This window comes from Ostrinia nubilalis, chromosome 8 (assembly GCF_963855985.1).
Source record: "Ostrinia nubilalis chromosome 8, ilOstNubi1.1, whole genome shotgun sequence".
NCBI lineage: Eukaryota > Metazoa > Arthropoda > Insecta > Lepidoptera > Crambidae > Ostrinia > Ostrinia nubilalis.
The window spans coordinates 277,091-298,604 of record NC_087095.1 but is presented as its reverse complement, the minus strand read 5'-3'; the positions used below and the strand labels follow the sequence as shown (position 1 = coordinate 298,604).

Genomic DNA, 21,514 nt, shown 5'->3' with positions numbered 1-21,514 from the left:
CCGCGCGCAAACGCGTTGTCAGTGTGTTGTGCCGCGCGTGTTTTCTATACAAACTGAGGTACTTGCATATAATGATTAAATCTGTCGTCCCGCGTACCGTGGCGGAGCGCGGTGCAGTGTGATAAGCGTCTAAACTAACATGAACTCTCCCTCGCAGGGCGGCATGGTTCGGCGCGATGAGCAGCGTGATAGAGCGGTTCGGCGACTCATTAGGCGCGGGAGTGGGTGCGCGCGCCACGCGAGTTTTGTTGGCGGCCGCGCACGAGCGCCAGCCCATCGTCGCGCACCAGCTGTGGGGCTGCCTGCTGGCGCTCATGTACAGCGTGCCGGTACATATACATATTGTGCTCTTTATTTCATTTATCCAATGCTAAAAAGATATGACAATGATAGTGTCAATGACACTTGACATAAGAATACTAAGCAGAAACGCCAGCCCATCGTGGCGCACCAGCTGTGGGGCTGCCTGCTGGCTCTCATGTACAGCGTGCCGGTAGATATACATATTGTGCTCTTTATTTCATTTATCCAATGCTAAAAAGATATGACAATGATCGTGTCAATGACACTTGACATAAGAATACTAAGCAGAAACGCCAGCCCATCGTCGCGCACCAGCTGTGGGGCTGCCTGCTGGCTCTCATGTATAGCGTGCCGGTAGATATACATATTGTGCTCTTTATTTCATTTATCCAATGCTAAAAAGATATGACAATGATCGTGTCAATGACACTTGACATAAGAATACTAAGCAGAAACGCCAGCCCATCGTCGCGCACCAGCTGTGGGGCTGCCTGCTGGCTCTCATGTATAGCGTGCCGGTAGATATACATATTGTGCTCTTTATTTCATTTATCCAATGCTAAAAAGATATGACAATGATCGTGTCAATGACACTTGACATAAGAATACTAAGCAGAAACGCCAGCCCATCGTCGCGCACCAGCTGTGGGGCTGCCTGCTGGCTCTCATGTATAGCGTGCCGGTAGATATACATATTGTGCTCTTTATTTCATTTATCCAATGCTAAAAAGATATGACAATGATCGTGTCAATGACACTTGACATAAGAATACTAAGCAGAAACGCCAGCCCATCGTCGCGCACCAGCTGTGGGGCTGCCTGCTGGCTCTCATGTATAGCGTGCCGGTAGATATACATATTGTGCTCTTTATTTCATTTATCCAATGCTAAAAAGATATGACAATGATCGTGTCAATGACACTTGACATAAGAATACTAAGCAGAAACGCCAGCCCATCGTCGCGCACCAGCTGTGGGGCTGCCTGCTGGCTCTCATGTATAGCGTGCCGGTAGATATACATATTGTGCTCTTTATTTCATTTATCCAATGCTAAAAAGATATGACAATGATCGTGTCAATGACACTTGACATAAGAATACTAAGCAGAAACGCCAGCCCATCGTCGCGCACCAGCTGTGGGGCTGCCTGCTGGCTCTCATGTATAGCGTGCCGGTACATATACATATTGTGCTCTTTATTTCATTTATCCAATGCTAACTACATGCTAATGCTAATTTACATGGACCCAGAAACCGGTTTTTTGACTCATTTATGTCACTACTAACCTAGATTTTAAGTATAATATTGTTACTAAAACAACTGTATGGATCATAATTGGTCTGAAATAAACGTATTATTATTATTTTATTATATAAAAGATATGACAATGATAATGTCAATGACGCTTGATATAAGAATACTAAGCAGAAACTTTTGTGCATGTCTTTCACACGGGACTTTACAGAAGGTAATATTTTCAATAATTAATTTAACTTATTGTATAAAATTTTGTTTAATGAAAATTTAATAAATATTTATTGATACATGCCAAATTACAGGACTGGCACAAATGGCTCGACAGAAAGGATCTCCTCATCAAACGAATCCTGGAAATGTTAGAAAAAGGTAACTTCAATTAACTTAAACGTAATATTATCCCCTAATCCAAGCCTTGTTGCATATATTCCTGTCTGTTGACTCGACTGCTATTGAAAAAAAAAAACAGAGCAACCAAATTCAGAACCTCCACCTTTTTGAAGTTGGTTGGTAAATTAGAGAAGCTTTCGCAGAAAAAGTGTTTTCCTATAGTCTGGTCTGCGAGCACGTAGAATTTTTACCAATGACCCCAAGCTCATCTTTATCGCTCGCGCGTAATTATGTTGCTGTCGCGCTCGCACACTCACTGCGGGCGCCCGTCGCACAGTCGCGACAGCAATATAATGTCGTTTTAGCGCTCACCAGTTGGCGCCACTGTAGAGTAAGGTCCTGTCACTTGCTAGTCGCGCAGACAGTGCACAGTGGCGCCAACTTGTGAGCGCTAAAGTGGTAGGAGGACTATCGCATTTGCACTCATCAAGATGGCGCCACTGTAGTAAGGTCCTGTCAATCGCCAGGGGTGCCAACTGTTAAGTATAAAAACGATAGCCCTCATTACGCGCGAGCGATAAGGATGGGTAGCTTGGGGTCATTGGACGAAATTCTACGTGCTCACAGACAGGGCTTTAGAAGTTTTTAGTAATTGTTATTTTGTGCAGGCGGCTGGGGCGACGCGCGGCGGCTGAGCGACATGCTGCTGCCGCTGCTGGCGCACCTGCCGCCCGACCTGCTCACAAGGGACTTCCACGAGGCCTTCTTCGGAGCGCTCTGCAAGGGGTGAGCTTAGACTTATGCTTCAACCACACCAACGCGTGCAGATTGCCATCGCCGGCGTGATCATACGCCAATAACAGGTCGCGCGGACTGTCATGGGTCGCGACAAGTATGCATCACAGTTGCGACAAAGGCACTACCACAGAATAATAATAAGTACTACGTACAGAAGTTTTACTTCGCGAAGGTATTTAAAAAAATGTATGTTCAATGTCATTAACAATATGGTGTAATTTAGCCTGTCTCAAGAGTCAAGCACCATTTTGTTGACAAACGTCAGTGATCGGCACTGCGCCGAAGCTATAGGGCTGACTTCGGTAAAATGATGTGACGTGAGGTGCCAAACTGCGGAAAATGGCAGAGGAAATACATGATTTATCATGAATTATCATGAATAATATTAACTACTTATTTACCTCTCAGTGTCTTGAGGCAACTTAAAAAAGTACATTCTGTGTTTTTATTATTATTTTGGCAGTTAAATACTGCACAGTATTTAGTACACCATTTTCTTTATTTTCTTCCATCATACACAAGAATACGCGTGCGTGAGTCAATGTTCGCTCGTATGTGAGGCCTTGTCGAATAGTATCCTGTAGGTGGGCCATCGTGCGTGTTTTGTTTTCGATGTAAACTCGCGGAGATGAACAGGTCTGGCACTACAAACGTTGGAGCGACAGTACTTTATGCCGACAATCAATGGCGCGACTGAACATTAGCTCGACAAACGTTAATGCGACACAACTATCTTACTTAAACACCACTCACACTAGCGTCTTTCGAGAGACGTTTTGTCAGCAGTTCTTTGCCGGATCAATGCAGAGCTGGCTTCGCGTCGTCCGTTTTTACACTGATTCTATCCAAACACTAGGGCGCTGGCAAGACGGCGACGCTCGAAAGATGCTCATAAGGGAGATCTCTTACCATCCCGTGTTTTCATGAAATCATCGTTTTTTACACCCTTTATGGAGAAATGTAAAGTGTCCCTAAAGGGCTACTTTTTCTAAACAGAATTGAATAAAATTATGTATAAGATTTTGATTTGATTTGATGTGTATTTTATCAACTTATTATGTAGGTACCTGAACTATGTAATTTTTCTTCACAGCTTACTGAAGAAGAACATACTCAGTTCAAAAAGCGAGCGACAGTACTGGATTACGAGCTTATCGGAATGCTTGCGATACCTCTCCATCCAGCAGAATGACTACGTCCTAGAGGTCGTGACTTCCGTGCACCGCACGTGGCTCAAGAACGTCCTCCTGCCCGAACACGACGCGCAGCTAAGGAATAACTTGGTCAAACATTCCGCCACTACCATGGTCGCGCTCATCAAGTACTGGCTCAAGCAGTCCAAAGAACCGAACGGCGAAAAATATGACCAGCTCATCAGAAACTTCTGGCAAAACGTTGCGTCGACGGTTTTACTGCAACTGGACGAAACGACAGTGGATGCTGAAAAAATCGTGCACATTATTGAAGGACACATTTTGCTGTTGCAAACTTTGAAAACGGCTTTCCTTAGTGAAAACAAAAAACCTCTTAGCATAAAATTCCACGGTGACGTTCCTAACGAGGAGGCGGAGACTAAAGTTACTCCGGTCCAGGAGCTTGATGCGGCGTCTATAGAAAGATACAAACATAACTTAAACGAAGTCGTAGAGAAAATTGTGTGTGGGCATTTCGAATTCGCAAACAAAATAGATATTTGTGAACCTATCCTCACGCCTCTGATCACCATTCTGAATGAGTTCGACAGTAAAAACCTGTACATAGCAGTGGGTAAACATTTCAACGCGAACGGAGTGTATGAGCTGTACGACAAACTGTTGAGGACTTGGATGGTGACCGACACGATGCGGTGTAAGGCGATAGTGGACGTCATTTTCATCTTGATGAAACACTTGACTGATGAAGAACAGGACGCGGTCCTTGCGTCATTTGATCAGGTTAGTAAAATAGGTACTAATTTAGTAGGGTAATATTTAATTTTTAATTGATGGATGGACGTCTTCTTCTCAGCACTTGCTAAATGTTGGTCTCGAAGCGCTGGTAGGGTAAAAAGATTTGTAGAGCTTCTTAAGAGCAAAATAATTGACGATTTTTAAGTATTATTTAATAGTATATCTATACAAATAAAGAAATTTTGATTTTGATTCAATGTGTAATGTTATCTTTAGCTGGTTTCAAAGCCACGCTTATTGTCAGCGCTGAACTGAAAACTTATTTCATTCTCACGTCGATCGAGTTTACGTCACAATATTTCACGGCGACAGTATTCATCGCAAGTGCGCGATGTGCCATTGCCACGCTGATTAATTATAAGTGTGTAATGGTCCCTGACTTACTTGACTTATGGTCCTATGTCCCCTAGATGGGGCAGAGGGCGTCCACAACAGTCCTCCATCTCGTTCGGTCTTGAGCTTCTCGCTTGATCTCGCTCCAGGTCTTGCCGATCTTCTTCGCCTCGTCCGCTACAGTGCGCCGCCAAGTTTGCCTGGGTCGACCACGTTTGCGTTTTCCTTGGGGATTCCAATCCAGAGCCTGCTTAGGGATGTGATCGGGGTCCCTTCGGAGAGCGTGGCCAATCCAGTTCCACTTGCGGCGCTTGATCTGCTGGTCGATCGGAATTTCGTGGCTGTGTAATGGTCCCGTCTTACGTTATATTGTGTAGACGTGGTTAACGCCCGATATCTACGACAATGAGTTCATCGATCCCAAATATACGGTCTACAGAAAGGATCGCTCATCGTGTTCGGGACCTGTAAAATCCAGAGGTGGAGGAGTGATGATAATAGTTAAAAAAGATATCATCTCGTATAGAGTTCGGCAATGGGAAACTGATGGCGAGGATCTGTGGACTGTCATCGAGCTTCCATTAGAGAAAAATATGAAAAAGATAGCGATATGTGCCATTTACTTGCCTCCGCCACTGAGGTTTGATAACGTGAACAATTTTTTCACAAAGTCCAGTGAAGTATTAACTAAGGTAGACAACGTTTTGTTGATTGGGGACTTTAATATGGGTTTTATAACCTGGACCTTGGATGACGACAATAATAAATTATTACCTCACAACTACAATAGTAATCTTGGATATAGCTTAGTTGATTTTATGTCTCTGTCTTGTTTGAATCAGTGTAATGGAATCGTTAATTGTGACCGTAGAATACTTGATCTAGTCCTAACAAACATGTCAGATGTAACAGTCACCAAGCCCCTTAATGTTTTCAGTAGGTTAGACTCTTATCATCCACAATTAGAAATAAGTTTTGGTAACCTCATAGGCTCCTATATAGCTGTCAAACCTCGTTCAGATTTTAACTTTTATAAGGCAAATTTTGATTGCATCAACAAATGCTTAGAGAGTGTGGACTGGTGTGATGCTTTTAGAGACCTAAGTGTTAATGATATGGTTGCAGTGTTGTATGATAGAATTAACGAGGCGGTCATCGAAAACGTTCCCAAATACAAATCTACTAGTAAAAAGTATCATCCCCCATGGTTTAATAATAAACTAATTAATCTCATTGCAGAAAAGGAAAAACTTAGGTATAGATTTAAAAGATTTGGTAATCCACGTGATAAAATTGAATTTGAAATTTTACGAGATCGTTGTAGGCAACTAACTAAATCTCTCTACAAGGCTTATATAGCAAGAGTTGAAGACAATGTTCACAAAAATCCTAAATACTTTTGGAAATACATTAAGGACAAAAGGGCCGGCTCAGGGACCATTCCATCCAACATGTACAGAGAAGACGTCAAAGCATGCTCTGCCAGTGAGGTAGTAAATCTTTTCGCAGCTCAATTCAGTTCTGTCTACTCAGAACCTTCCAAGCTGGAGAGTAAGCACACAGTTGACATTTTTGAAAACCTTCCACTACACAAAGTCACCATACATGAGAGACAGGTTTTACATAGATTGAAACGCGTTGATGTACACAAGAGTGCAGGACCCGATAAAATACCACCGTTATTCCTAAAAAGGTGCGCATCAGTAATGGCCTATCCGCTGACTGAAATCTTCAATAAATCCTTATCTACTGGCATATTTCCCGAGGAATGGAAAAAGGCACGCATTGTCCCTATCTTCAAGAGTGGCGAGCGTGAAAATGTTAAAAACTATAGGCCTATTTCCATCTTGTCCGCTATGTCTAAACTCTTCGAATCCCTAATATGCCCAATTCTTACTAACTATACAAAAAACATGATAAGCGATCAACAGCACGGCTTCCGGGAAAAAAAATCTGTTACTAGCAATCTTTTCTCCTACACCAACTCACTGATTGGGGAAATTGATTCGGGTGGACAGGTGGACTCAATATATACGGATTTTAGCAGTGCGTTTGATAAAGTAGACCACTTGACATTATTGAGTAAGTTGGAAAAGTCGTATGGTATAGCGGATCCTTTCTTGTCATGGTTTGAATCATACCTTGCTGGCCGTACCCAGTCTGTAGTCGTGAGCGGGCATGAGTCGTATAGCTATAAGGCAACTTCTGGAGTTCCCCAGGGTTCCCACCTGGGTCCTGTACTGTTCGTAATTTTTGTGAATGACGTTGTACGGCGCGTAAAACACAGTTATTGTTCACTGTTTGCTGACGACATGAAAATATACCGCGAAATTAAATCCTGGGAGGACTCCGCATTTTTGCAGGAAGATATAGAGTCCGTTTATCAGTGGTGCCAGGACAATAAAATGATCTTAAACGTGGCAAAATGTCACCATATAACTTTCACTAAAAAAAGAATCCCTCTTCAGACCTCTTACTCAATAAATGGTTCTCAGGTTGGCAGGGTTGATGAGATAAGAGATTTGGGTGTCATCCTGGATAAAAAGTTATCATTCATATCGCACTATAATAACATCGTCAACCGGGCTTCCCGTATGCTTGGCTTCCTCAAACGTGCCACAAAAGATTTTCGTCGAATTGACGCCAAAATAGCTCTCTATAATTCCCTTGTTAGGTCTATTCTCGAATTCAGCAGCATAGTATGGAATCCTTTTTTCAACACACACATCAACAGAATAGAAAGAATAAACCGCTCTTTCACGCGACATCTAGCTTTTGTCAGTCGCGGTCAGATTACCGTGCGCAACAGCTATGAAGAACGTCTTGATTTCTTCAAAATGCAGAAACTATGCGACCGTCGCAAGACACTAGACTTATTTTTCTTATACAAACTTCTCAACGGCATGGTAGTTTCCCAAGACTCACTTGAAAAAATTCGTTTTCGTGTTCCAAGGCAAAGTTCTCGCTATATCTGTAGAGACCTCTTTCACATCCCTTTGTGCAAAACTAAGTTAGGCCAAAACTCGCCACTTAACCGGTTGTGTGCAACGTATAATAAAGCGGTGGCTGGCAACCCAGACACAGACACCGGTCTTGACGTTTTCGGTGACAGCCTCCCTAAATTTAAGTCAAAACTCAAGCCTGTATTCGGAACGACTTAGGCACCGAACAAAATGAACAATTACTAAATCCTTTATATTGTTCGGTGCTTAAACTCTAGACTCTATTCAATTGATTTTTGTTTTTACTAGTGTATAATTACCCTAACATTGCAAAAAGAAATGCTGTGTATACCTGTAATTGAGGTCATATACGTATCATGTGTTAAACCATGTTAAAATTTATGAACTGTATTATGTATGTGACTTTGTTGGTGTACCTAATAAATAAATAAATAAATAAATATTGTAACGTTGTCCGTAGTTCCCGTGCGGCGCACTAGAGTGGTGCGTATCGGCGGCGGCGTGCCACCTGCAATGGACGTGCGCGGGCACGCGGCGTTGGCTGCGCGGGCGCACCGTGCGCGCGGCGCTGCTGGCCCTCACGCGCCGCCTGCTGCGCCGGCGCTGCGCCGCGGCCAGGAGCCTGCTGCTGGTGTGCCTGTCGCGCGACGCCGCGCCCGCTGGCGGTGAGTAGCGTGCGGCAGTGGCGGGCGGCGGGCGCGCGGCGCTGGCTCGCTGCTGGCCCTCACGCGCCGCCTGCTGCGCCGGCGCTGCGCCGCGGCCAGGAGCCTGCTGCTGGTGTGCCTGTCGCGCGACGCCGCGCCCGCTGGCGGTGAGTAGCGTGCGGCAGTGGCGGGCGGCGGGCGCGCGGCGCTGGCTCGCTGCTGGCTGCGCGGGCGGACATTATTAATCAATAGTTTTAAAAAAAATCTAACGATAAGAGTCGCATAGTGAGCAGTCGCCCGGCAAGCGAAAGGTCGTGGATTTGATGCCCACTTTAGGCAATTCGATTTTTTAAAGTTATTTTAGAATCATTTCCCTGAAGAAAACCAAGTTTGTCAACTGCACTAAAGTTCATCTTTTAGTAGCTTTAACATTGATTAATATCAGTACATTAAATTCGCAACTTGATAATGTCATCATAGTCCCATTTGCCATACAAAATCTTGAAAAGAGTTGCGTCTTGACAACTCTTAAAACATTTGAATTGCTCTAGAGTGTCCACTACTCTATTCATATTATAACCCTATGTCATTTATGTCTTCAGAGATGTTAATCGGCGACGAGACAGCGTCCAAAATCGCAGAGGTGGTCAGCGGCGCGCTCAGAGAAGCCCTGGATCCGTCTAATGCTGACCAAGAAGACGGCATCGACCTCGAGCATGCGGCGTCCATCGCAGCGCACCTGGCCACGACTGTAGCTTCGAAGGCGTCTGATGAGAACTACCTGCAGCTGACGCTCAACCTCTTCACGCTGAATGTGGCTGTGCCGGTAAGTGCTAGGTGTATTATTTACTCGTACGAGTACTATGGTTGAGCAGACAAATAGATCTAAGTCATAAAGTTTCTAAATGAGTGGGTAATAAGGAATATGCATCGATTTTAAAAGTAAATGAAATTCTTAGTAAAATTCTAGAATTTCTGTAAAATAAATGTTGAAAAAAAAAATACAAGCGTTTAAATTTTTTTTTGAAATGGCTGAACGTAACGTCACAACATGCGGCCATGGTAACTCATATGAGAGCGCGTATTATTCTAACGTGTCGAGTGACGTCATAAAAATTTTGATGTTTATATCTTGTATTTTTGCGACTTGTTATAGAAAAGCACTGAATGATTTGAACTGTACTCTACGTATTGGTATTGTACGTAGTCTGTAGTAGTCATCCTGCTGCAAAGACTCACTAATTGTTTAAATTGTTTTTACCAGTGGGTATCTATAAGTGATTTACTTGTTGCCTAACTTGTCATTATTATACACTGGTTTTCCTAAATAAATAAATAAAATGCGAGGACTACTGAAATGTAAGAAATAAAAAACTTGGTTCCCTATTCCGCGATAATTATTATACATGGTATTTTGGTCGGCCGTTTGGTGTAGTGGTTCGAAACGAGCTACTATTCCGTAGGTTGCGGGTTCGATTCCCGCACAGTATAAACATTTGTGTGCATGAACATATTTGTTTGTATTGGACTGGGTGTTTTCCATGTATAATATGTATGTATTTACAAAAAAAAAGTATTTAAGTATGTTTATATCCGTTGTCTAGTACCCATAGTACAAGCTTTGCTTAGTTTGGGACTAGAAGCGCAGTGTAAAATGTTCAAGGATATTTATTATTATTATTTATTACTAGCTGACCCGGCGAACTTTGTTCCGCCTTAATGGCAATAAATAAGCAGACTTTTTTTTTAATTTCGAACGGGATAAAAAGTATCCTATGTCCTTCTCCTGGCTCTAAACTACCTCCCTGAGAATTTTCAGCTAAATCGGTTCAGCCGTTCTTGAGATATAAGTGGAGTAACTAACACGACTTTCTTTTATATATATATATATATAGATATAGATAGATGATTAATGTCTAACAAGAATGTCACATTTCTGTCCCACCCGTGGTAAACATTTACTGTCTTTTTTATTTAATATTATATGGTGTTATCCCCGTCTCTACTGTTACTATAAAAGTACATAGGTTAGTTTGTTATTTTGTATATAATCCAATTTGAGATCATTGATATGATTACCCTAAATTACTTACACATACTGAAAATGAAGGTACAAGTGTCCCACCCGTGACGGTAGAATCCCCCAAAATCCTTTTTTATTTAGCTGATACCTTCATCATAACATCTACCTGCATGCCAAATTTCAGCCAGATCCGTCCAGTTGTTTGGGCTGTGCGTTGATAGATATGTCAGTCAATCAACTGTATATTTAGATGGTGTTTTTGTGTATACAGCGCGGCTCGCCCCGGCTGAGCGTGGAGTCGTGGCTGGAAGTGCGTGGCGCGGCGCACGACGGGCTGGCCGCGCTGCCGCGGGAAGCGCGCGTGGCCGCCCGCGCCCGCGCCGCCAACGAGCTGCATACAGCCCTGTTGGCGCTGTGAGTGACGTATTTTTTTTTTTTTTTATGTGATAGGAGGCAAACGAGCAGACGGATCACCTGATGGTAAGTGATTACCGTCGCCCATAGACACCCGCAGACCCAGGGGCGTTACAGGTGCGTTGCCGGCCTTTAAGGTAAAGATACGCTCTCCTCTTGAAAGCTTGCAGGTCGTATCCGTCCGGAAACACCGCAGACGACAGTCCATTCCACAGTTTGGTTGTACGGGGCAGGAAGTTTCTAGAGAAACGTACTGTATCACTGTATTTATATATAGTATTTACACGTATCACTGTATTTATTTATTTTATGGAAAACAAACAGCATGTGTTATTAATAGATGAGGCGGTTAAGATCAAAAATGCCTTACATAGTTTTCTCAAATAGCATATCAAGATACAATCCAAAACAAATTATTTAGCATGCAGTATAACTACAATATATGAAAAAAGTTAAAACAATACAAAAAATACCTACTAAAGCCATACCAAAATAGCAGAATATTAAGCAGTAAACAGATACTTCAACTTTTTACCGGGAGAGTGCTAAGTAGTGTCGCCAAAGAATTCTTTATTACTTTGATTTTTGAAGTAGTTTGGTCTCACAATATGAAAAAGGTCAAAATTTTCAGAATAATTGCTGTTAAAAGTTTTGAAAACTCTGTTAAAGAAGGAATTGCGTCCATAATTATTAGTGGTACATGCATCAACGTGAAGTCTAAGATAATTTCTCCTGACGTTGGCACCAGAGTAAATACAAATGAGTAGGTCATGTTCATAGAAACGCACGGGCGCGGTTTGTATGTGAGCGCGCCAACACGTATGTGGCGCGCACGCACACACTGACAAAATTTAGCGGAGATTAGCGGGGAGCCAGTCGTGGTTGCGCCGAATTTTGTCAGTGTGTGCGTGCGCGCTGCATGATACGTATATTGGCGCGCTCACATACAAACCGCGCTCGATGCGTTTCTATGAAGATGACCTACTCATTTGTATTTACTCTGCTATAACCCCAGCTACTCATGCATGACTGTTACTTAGTCACTGAAAATAATCGTGCCCCATTGAACTATTTTACGACGACCATAAAGAAATAGCTTGATAAGAAAGCATATGATTTGATCGTGTTCTTTGGTTAGGTGTTCTCGCTAGCGAATGCGTCAAAAAATCTATCAAGATTTTAGTTCTTGAAAGTAGGCGCTAGGGGAGCTTTGCAATCTGCCATACATTTTTTACGCAGTCGCTAGCGAGCACACCTAATATTATAATCTCATAATAAGCACCCTGTAGTCCTGTATGCTGCAATTCTCCTCGACTCGCAGATCTCTAGCTCTAGTACCGATATGTTTATCTTTTCTAATTTCAGTAAGGATACAGTCAGCATAACCCAAATCGAGCACATGACGTCACTCTGCCCATTCTTATTGAGCGAATGCGACGACAGCGAGCCCCCGACCGATGTCAGTGAAATAGTCGAATTCACGAAGCAGGTGCTCGCTCTCCCACAAACGATGTCAGCTGTCCCGACCGAAACCTTTGCCTTACGATACGACTGCATCGCTAACAGACTCAACTGCCCTTTCGAAGACGACAACGACCTCATCAAAGCCATAGTGAAGGAAGCGTCCGACAGCAATCCGACCGAACTAACTATAACCGACCTTGTGCCGTATTTGAATAAGTTCCTATTTCGCGCGATATTCCTCCGGACCATGCTCCTGCATAGAGGCTCACACGAGGAAGAAGAGGATGAGGACGAGGAGCCGAAGCAGAACGAGGCGTGGTGCAATAACTTAATGAGCGACGAGTACATACAGGAGGAGTTTTGTAATTTGCTTCGCGATTTTATGGTTGTCACCTCCCTACATGAAGGATATGGTTATGTAAGTAAACAGTCATTATGATTTCGTCTTGTGCATTATGTGTATTCACATTGTTTTCGTAGACGTGTACTGATTTTCATTTATTTTATTCCAGTGGGTCCACCACACGCTAATCCAAGAAACGAAATCCAAAATGGACGCAATATTCGATGCCATAATACCCGAGACGTCCGAAGACCTCAGGGCTAGTATTCTAACCCGGCTGTCGGAGCGCGCGGCCGCTGAAGGATACTACTGGTCGTACGCGCGGCGCTTCTACGAGACCAAGGTGGCGAAGGACGGGGAAGGCGACGAAAAGGGAGACCCCGCCGGCGTCACCAAGCTGGCTGAGGATTTGGACGTGACAAAGATCGAGACTATGCTGACGGGGAATGGATTTTTCCATAGTTTACAGGTACTTCTTACATTTGCTTCATTTTTCCATAGACTGGTCAAATCCCGTGTTACACTAGATTCACATACCACGTGAAATGGCCGAGGAATACCAGCGGCCTTGATATGTCTCTTGTTTTTTTTTTCAGCATAGTGACATTGTATTTTTTGTAATACGTATATCAGGGGTGGCCAACTTGATTAGACATAAGATCTACTGTTTACTAACGAAACCCTGGGCGATCTAACATTTACATACTTCTTGAAATCTTAAATGGAACAGCATAATTTAGTACACAATCATGTAGTATTTTTTGCCTTGCCACGATCGACTGGACTAATATTCGCGATCGACCGGTTGGCCTCCCCTGACGTATCTTCTTCTTCTTCTTTTCAGCCAAATGACGTCCACTGCTGGACAAAGGCCTCCCCCAAGGTTTTCCACAATGATCGGTCCTGCGCTGCCCGCATCCAGGCTCTTCCCGCGACCTTTACCAGATCGTCGGTCCACCTAGTAGGAGGCCTGCCCACGCTACGTCTTCCAGCCCGTGGTCGCCACTCGAGAGCTTTCCTGCCCCAACGGCCATCGTCTCTACGAGCTATGTGCCCCGCCCACTGCCACTTGATTTTAGCAATTCTGCGAGCTATGTCGGTTACTTTGGTTCTCCTGACGTATATTAACGTGGTTTTATTAGACTTTACAATTGTTCATACCCTCAGGCGAACACGAAATGGAGTTCAGATTCGTTAGCTCGCGCGCAGTGTGCGTTCGCGGTGATGCTGCGAGCGACGATGGCGGCGCACGGCTCGCGCGCGGGTGCCGACGAGTTTGCGCGCGCCGCACTGTCTGCGTGCACTGATTGCAATCTGGATGCCGTCATCGACTTCTATCATAGAAACTCGGAGACCATGCTCATTGAGAGGTGAGGGCACTTACACTTTATGTAATGCTATTTCACTGGGATATGTAGGCAATACACGCTCCACAGATAAATCGTTTATTGGGATATCTGATGGGACGTCTGGCCTGTCGCGTGACGTCATCATTTTCTTTATTTATATTCCTCACACATCAATCTCTTTGCGTACTAAGCTCATCTAGCTTAGTTATGATGACCATAGCAGCAGATATCGTCTTTGAAGTTACCAGCTAAAGATATTCACGTTACATTTTTAACTTGTTAGAATGAGGGCTATCGTTTTAGCGCTCACCAGTTAGCGCCACTGTAGAGTAAGGTCCTGTCACTTGCTAGTAGCGAAGACAGTGGCACCAACTTGTGAGCGCTAAAGTGGTAGGAGAACTATCGCATTTGCTCTCATCAAGATGGCGCCACTGTAGAGTAAGGTCCTGTCAATCGCCAGGGGTGCCAACTGTTAAGTATAAAAACGATAGCCCTCATTAGAACACTTCAAAGAAATGTGTGATAGATATGAGATGTCGTGACCGTTGATGAACTGGCATCAGAGACCACATCCTAATAGGATGCATATTAGGATGTGAACATTAAAATTAGTTAATTTTAATGTTATAGTAATTTTACAATGTATCGTTCCAGAGACATATCAACTATGTCCTGGGGCGAGGTGGTATGCGAGTCTAGCATTGTAGAATGCGTGATCGCAGCCTTGAGCCGGGACGGCTGGACCGCGCCGCCGCACCACTGGGACTTTGCCACCGTCACGCTTTGCACGCTCGTCGAGTGCGTGCACATGGCGCAGAAACATTATGGCTGCACCAAGGTACGAGAAAAGTGTCCCCCTACTCCAGATAACAACATGGACTGTATGATTGACATCATGCTGATAATGTACTGTCGGTCACAGTTCCAGCTACCCATTTCCGTTTTTTCTCTCGCTCTCATCAAATGGCGATCTTTGCGATGGAACGAGACGATATGACCGGAAATAGATGGAAGTGTGGCCCATAGTGCGAATCAATTTGCTATTCAGTTAACTGTTTTGAACGTGTCTTTCCACTCTTTTTTTTCGTCGGACAATGCTTGGCTTGCGTATATTGGGCATTCGGCTTCGTCGTGTCTTTAAAAAAAGCACTTTTACACGTCCCAGTAGGGTTAGTACTGGGACGTGTAAAAGTGCTTTTTTTAAGCCTATTTACAGAAATAAATGACTTTTAATTAGTTTTTTTTAATGAGTCTCAGGCTAATGCCCGTTTTCACCATCAATCCCTAACTTTCAAGACACCCCTATAACAAATAACGAATTTTGTTTTTCATACGGGTCACTTAAAATTTAGGGATTAGGGTGAAAATGGGTATAAGGCTCGCTCTTGAGCAATCGCCCTGTACTGTCTTCACTTTGGGTTAACCTTGGTGTCTCGCTCTCGTGCTGCGTATTTCACCTTCTATCATAATGTCATCAAAAGTGATTCAGAACACGCGTCGTTTCCAGGTGGCGATGCTGTCGCTAGCGACGTGCCGTCTGTACTCGTAATTCACTTTGTCGGCCGTTTGGTGTAGTGGTTCAGAGCGGACTACTATGCCGAGAGGTCCCGGGTTCGATTCCCAGCCGGGCAGAAATTGAAATGATGAATTTTAATTTCTGTGACGGGTTGTATTTAAAAAAAAAAAGTATACAGGGTGTTAGGTAAATGGGTATATGAGCCGACACTAGCTCATGTTAACATGGGCATATAAATGGTATGGTGAAGTCAGAAATTTGATATCATCATTTTTTATTTTTTTATTTTCATACAAAATAAATTTTATAAAATACGATTTCTATGAAAAATAAAATAATTAAAATGAAGATATCAATTTTCTGACTTCACTATACCATTTATATGACCATGTTAACATGGGCTAGTGTCGGCTCATATACCCATTTACCTAACACCCTGTATAAGTAGTATATCCGTTAAGCTAGCACCCTTAACACAAGCATTAAGTTGCTTACTTTGGGGCTAGCTGGCGCTATGTGAAATTGTCCAAAGATTTATTTATTTATTATTTAAATTTATTTATTCAGAAACACGCGTCGTTTCCAGGTGGCGATGCTGTCGCTAGCGACGTTCCGGCTGTACTCGTTCGTGGAGCAATTCATCGGCAACATCAAGGCGGAGTGCGAGCGGCGCCAGCCCCTGCCGCACGTGTTCGAGCTGCTGGCCGAGTGGCGCGACGTGTTCGCGCCCGCGCTCAACACGCAGCTCTATACTATCGCCGCGCATCTGCTGCGTGAGTAATTACACTATTGTCTGGTCCGTGAGCACGTAGATTTTTGTCCAATGACCCCAAGCAACCCATCCTTATCGCTCGCGCGTAGTTATGTTGCTATCGCGCTCGCACACTCACTGCGGGTGCCAGTCGCACAGTCGCGACAGCAATATAATTACGCGCGAGCGATAAGGATGGGTAGCTAGGGGTCTTTGGACAAAATTCTACGTGCTCACGGACCGAGGTTTAAAACAAATCATTTATTCAGTACTTCACGCGCGGGTGGCGGGAAGAGCCTGGATGCTGGCAGCGCAAGAACGGTGGTTATGGAAGGGAGGCCTTTATCCAGCAGTGGAGGTCATTTGGCTGAAACGAACGAATGAACGATTACTTAGGCCATTTCCAGGGTGCTCATACACGTCCCAAATATAGCTTGCCTTAGCACAACTTTGGGACAACATTTCGGCTGACGCTTAGAAGTGGCGGAAGAAACTCAGTCATCTTAGGATGTATGCTAAAACTTGTATGGGTACATGAAGTGGGTGCCTGCTGCAGACAACCAATGCGAGCCTGTGCTTTGCTCCCCATAGTTGCACCGTTAGTATACGGACCGCGGACACTCGCGGCATACCAGGTGTATCCGGTGTAAACCCGTCGCATCCGTGTTACATTTTTCGATACATACCCACGTGAGATGTTGGCTGAGTTCTTCAGCAATGAGTTGGGTCAAAATGGTGTTTGCGTACTTAAAGAAAATAAATAGGTCACTTTGGATGTCTTACTGTTGTCTCAATGGAGAGAAAGTACAAAACAATTGAACTTTGTAAACTTTTCTCTTTCACGTTCTTTCACATGTCTTTAGTTAGAGTTACATCAACTGTCTTGTAAAGATTAATTTCCACTGTTCACTAATCGCCAAGGTGGAGTTTTTTGCTAATGAAATTACGAGGTGTGTTTGAGAGTAACTATTCAATAATCTAATTGCAGAAAACGCGTCCAAAACAATAACCAGCGGGCAGGCCCGCTTACTTTCGGCCGTGTCTCGCGGGATACAGCGCGCGGATTGGGCGCTGGCGGAGGCGGCGCACCGCGCGCACTCGCTGGCGCTGCCGCGGCTGGCGGGAGTGGCATCAGCTGCGTTGGCGCGCCCGCTGCATCCCGCCTACCACTGCCTGGCGTATAGACTGCTTGTGGCTATTGTAAAACCGATGGCGCAGCATGACGGTAAGTTTTGTTTATCGAGAAATCACTCTTTTCTGGGCCTTTTTCTGTTTTATTTGCAGTCGCCCATTCTCGTTCTACGGTGCTAAGACGGTCTGTTTAAGTCTACGGGTATAAAAGTGGCGACGGCAGAGCGATGGTAGTTCAAAGCGACGGCGATGAGGAGTAAACTGCAACTGCTAGTTACTTTTGAGTTGCATCTAAGTTACTGCCATAGCGTCCGTTGAGAGACCACACATGACGCGACCAGTTTGAAACTTTCAGTTTCAGTTTCATTCATGAGAATCATCAGAAAGTTGCAGTTTCGTTGCAGTTGCGTTTCACCGTCTGTTCTGGGCCTTAGTATTGCGATCGCCCGTCGTCGCATCGCTCCGCCATAGCTCGGCCGTCGCCAGTTTCGTGCCCGTAGACTTAGGTTATCAGATCTAAATGTGTTCCAAATCTTTTGAAATTTCTTTTATCCATTACGTAACTTTCGGGCACCCTTTACCTTTCTTCTTTAGCTAACGATCTCAATATGGTTCTATTCCTTTATGGTTCTATTCCATGACCCGTCGAATTTTCCCGCTTCGTAATCTGTTGCTGCCTATTTTTGTACTTTTTACTTTTACTTATTGTATAAATGTGTTTCCAGCGGATCAACTGGCGATTTGGAGCGCAGAGGGCACAGAGGAAGGCGAGGATCGCGAGCGACCGCAGCTGGCTCCGCAGTGGTTACACAAGCCGTTTGCGCGCGCGCTCGAACTTGCCGACGCCGCGCTCACCGGACACACGTGAGTAATCTGAGAGCAAGATGCGGTAGCATAGAGATGGATCTTAGCGTGGAGACATTCACAAACGACTCCTTTGACTCGCGGCGTGCTCCACTAAGCGCGACCAGAGGGGTTTTTAGTGGGTAGGCCCTGCCCTTCTGGCTGGGAAAGCCCCACATAACCCATTGGATGCAATTCAGTGCATTTTTCAGTCGCAAAAGAAGAAATGGATCTCTAGACTGCATTTCAGTTAACACCAGTGGCGATTGCGGTGTAATACCTGCCTTGTTATGCATAAAAAAATCAAATCAAATATCATTTATTTGCATTAAAAATCTTGTTTCTCGAGAGATAAGAGGGACTTTTGCATAATTACTAACGTTTGCTATGACGCATTAAGACTGAGTTGCATCACCTTACTTTAACTTTGACAAACGTCAAAAATCTGTTAAACTCCATACAAAAAACCGGCGTTTACCCGTGGTCCCCCCAACATGTCCCCCTGGTGGGTCCACGGGTAATTTTTTTTACCCGTTGTCCCACCGTTCTGAACAGTGTTTGCCAGTGGGTCTACGGGTAATTTATTTTAACCATGGTCCCACCGCACTAAGTGGCAAACATTGCTTGTCACCTAGCCTAGGTATCTATAATATTATAAAAAAATCTATAATTAATATAGAAAATAATTATAGGTAGGTACGGCACTATAATATCTTTATACTATCTTCACATCACACATGTGGGTTAAAGTCACTCATATCCTTCTCGGCGTTTGATATTTCATCCCAGACATAGGTGACATGCAATGTTTGCCACTTAGTGCGGTGGGACCATTGTTAAAATAAATTGGGGACATGTTGGGGGGACCACGGGTAAACGCCGCAAAAAACACCGGTTATTACATAGTTACGGTCAAAGTTAGGTGGTGCAACTCAGCCTAAGAGTATGTACCTAAATTGTAAAATAAATAAGTATATTTATGTTTAGAGCGGGCGTGGACTCGTGCGAGATGGTGGCAGGGTCGGACGCGCACGCGCTTGCATTAGGCTGCGCGCTGCTGGCCGACGCGCTGCACGAGCTCACCACGCGCGCGCGCGGCGACCTCACGCACCACTACATACAGCACTACAGGTATGTGGCAATACCTTCGATACTCACTCGGTGCGAGATGGTAGCGGGATCAGACGCGCACGCGCTTGCGTTAGGCTGCGCGCTGCTGGCCGACGCGCTGCACGAGCTCACCACGCGCGCGCGCGGCGACCTCACGCACCACTACATACAGCACTACAGGTATGTGGCAATACCTTCGATACTCACTCGGTGCGAGATGGTAGCGGGATCAGACGCGCACGCGCTTGCGTTAGGCTGCGCGCTGCTGGCCGACGCGCTGCACGAGCTCACCACGCGCGCGCGCGGCGACCTCACGCACCACTACATACAGCACTACAGGTATGTGGCAATACCTTCGATACTCACTCGGTGCGAGATGGTAGCGGGATCAGACGCGCACGCGCTTGCGTTAGGCTGCGCGCTGCTGGCCGACGCGCTGCACGAGCTCACCACGCGCGCGCGCGGCGACCTCACGCACCACTACATACAGCACTACAGGTATGTGGCAATACCTTCGATACTCACTCGGTGCGAGATGGTAGCGGGATCAGACGCGCACGCGCTTGCGTTAGGCTGCGCGCTGCTGGCCGACGCGCTGCACGAGCTCACCACGCGCGCGCGCGGCGACCTCACGCACCACTACATACAGCACTACAGGTATGTGGCAATACCTTCGATACTCACTCGGTGCGAGATGGTAGCGGGATCAGACGCGCACGCGCTTGCGTTAGGCTGCGCGCTGCTGGCCGACGCGCTGCACGAGCTCACCACGCGCGCGCGCGGCGACCTCACGCACCACTACATACAGCACTACAGGTATGTGGCAATACCTTCGATACTCACTCGGTGCGAGATGGTAGCGGGATCAGACGCGCACGCGCTTGCGTTAGGCTGCGCGCTGCTGGCCGACGCGCTGCACGAGCTCACCACGCGCGCGCGCGGCGACCTCACGCACCACTACATACAGCACTACAGGTATGTGGCAATACCTTCGATACTCACTCGGTGCGAGATGGTAGCGGGATCAGACGCGCACGCGCTTGCGTTAGGCTGCGCGCTGCTGGCCGACGCGCTGCACGAGCTCACCACGCGCGCGCGCGGCGACCTCACGCACCACTACATACAGCACTACAGGTATGTGGCAATACCTTCGATACTCACTCGGTGCGAGATGGTAGCGGGATCAGACGCGCACGCGCTTGCGTTAGGCTGCGCGCTGCTGGCCGACGCGCTGCACGAGCTCACCACGCGCGCGCGCGGCGACCTCACGCACCACTACATACAGCACTACAGGTGGGTGGCAATACCTTCGATACTCTCTTCGATGTTACCCATAAAGTTAATTTATCTAGCGAAATAGAGCAACAAAGGATTGAGCGAGCGCGATGTCACTAGCAGCAAAACTGTGTAATAAAAACCCAACTGCGTAAAATTGAACTTAATAAAAATAAGCCTTAGTGTTCACAAATGCAGTCAGAGGCATCAATGACTAATTCTTCGTTTTGTTGGTGATATGTATTTGTTTTTTTGAAGACTTGAAATCCGCCATTTTTCTTTTTTAAATTTTATTATAGCCAGTGTCACTCTCATGATTAAGACGAATCTAACGATACCTCCCACGCTAAAATCAGTCAAGCCGTTTAGGCTATAGGCCGTGCTAAAGAAATATACATACATACATACACTCGAAAAACATAACCCTCCTTCTGGAGCAGTCCGGTAAAAAGAGATGCGGGATGCGACGTAACAGAATAGTTTTTTGCAACTATTTGACAGTTCGTTAGAACTTATTGGCACGTTGAAAATTTGAACTCTGAGATTTTTTCAGATTTTCCTTGAGTAAAATCGCGAATGTTTATCAGAAATAGTGTTTCAGAATCGTAGTGATTGGTTCAGTAATTGATTTATTGTACAAAACAGTGAAATAACCCTGACACTGACACACAAATGATATCCAATGACGTCTTAAAATCGGGTTTCGTTTGACAGCTA

General features: G+C 45.2%; 2 protein-coding genes across 2 annotated transcripts; both read left to right on the top strand.

Moving 5' to 3' along the window:
* The first annotated feature begins 152 nt into the window (after positions 1–152).
* Positions 153–8,622, top strand: LOC135073691 (uncharacterized). The gene is made up of 5 exons (XM_063967824.1): positions 153–329; positions 1,864–1,930; positions 2,560–2,677; positions 3,783–4,623; positions 8,395–8,622. The coding sequence occupies exons 1-5, from the start codon at positions 177–179 to the stop codon at positions 8,605–8,607; spliced, it is 1,392 nt and encodes a 463-aa protein (XP_063823894.1). The 5' UTR covers positions 153–176; the 3' UTR covers positions 8,608–8,622.
* Positions 8,623–8,657: 35 nt separating this feature from the next.
* LOC135074089 (uncharacterized) lies at positions 8,658–19,587 on the top strand. Its single transcript, XM_063968395.1, has 12 exons — positions 8,658–8,745; positions 9,181–9,404; positions 10,873–11,015; positions 12,381–12,897; positions 12,992–13,291; positions 13,990–14,192; positions 14,826–15,009; positions 16,274–16,460; positions 17,427–17,663; positions 18,295–18,433; positions 19,400–19,543; positions 19,581–19,587. The coding sequence occupies exons 2-12, from the start codon at positions 9,183–9,185 to the stop codon at positions 19,585–19,587; spliced, it is 2,283 nt and encodes a 760-aa protein (XP_063824465.1). The 5' UTR covers positions 8,658–8,745; positions 9,181–9,182.
* The last annotated feature ends 1,927 nt before the right edge of the window (positions 19,588–21,514 follow it).

What these genes read in the sequence shown, in the direction of transcription:
- LOC135073691 (XM_063967824.1), top strand. Translation starts at nt 177, where the DNA reads ATGAGCAGCGTGATAGAGCGGTTCGGCGACTCATTAGGCGCGGGAGTG. An exon ending in CGCTCATGTACAGCGTGCCG is followed by an intron (nt 330 to 1,863) that starts GTACATATACAT and finishes GCCAAATTACAG; the next exon opens with GACTGGCACAAATGGCTCGA. An exon ending in TCCTTGCGTCATTTGATCAG is followed by an intron (nt 4,624 to 8,394) that starts GTTAGTAAAATA and finishes CGTTGTCCGTAG; the next exon opens with TTCCCGTGCGGCGCACTAGA.
- LOC135074089 (XM_063968395.1), top strand. Translation starts at nt 9,183, where the DNA reads ATGTTAATCGGCGACGAGACAGCGTCCAAAATCGCAGAGGTGGTCAGC. An exon ending in GAGACCATGCTCATTGAGAG is followed by an intron (nt 14,193 to 14,825) that starts GTGAGGGCACTT and finishes GTATCGTTCCAG; the next exon opens with AGACATATCAACTATGTCCT. An exon ending in GCCGCGCTCACCGGACACAC is followed by an intron (nt 18,434 to 19,399) that starts GTGAGTAATCTG and finishes ATTTATGTTTAG; the next exon opens with AGCGGGCGTGGACTCGTGCG.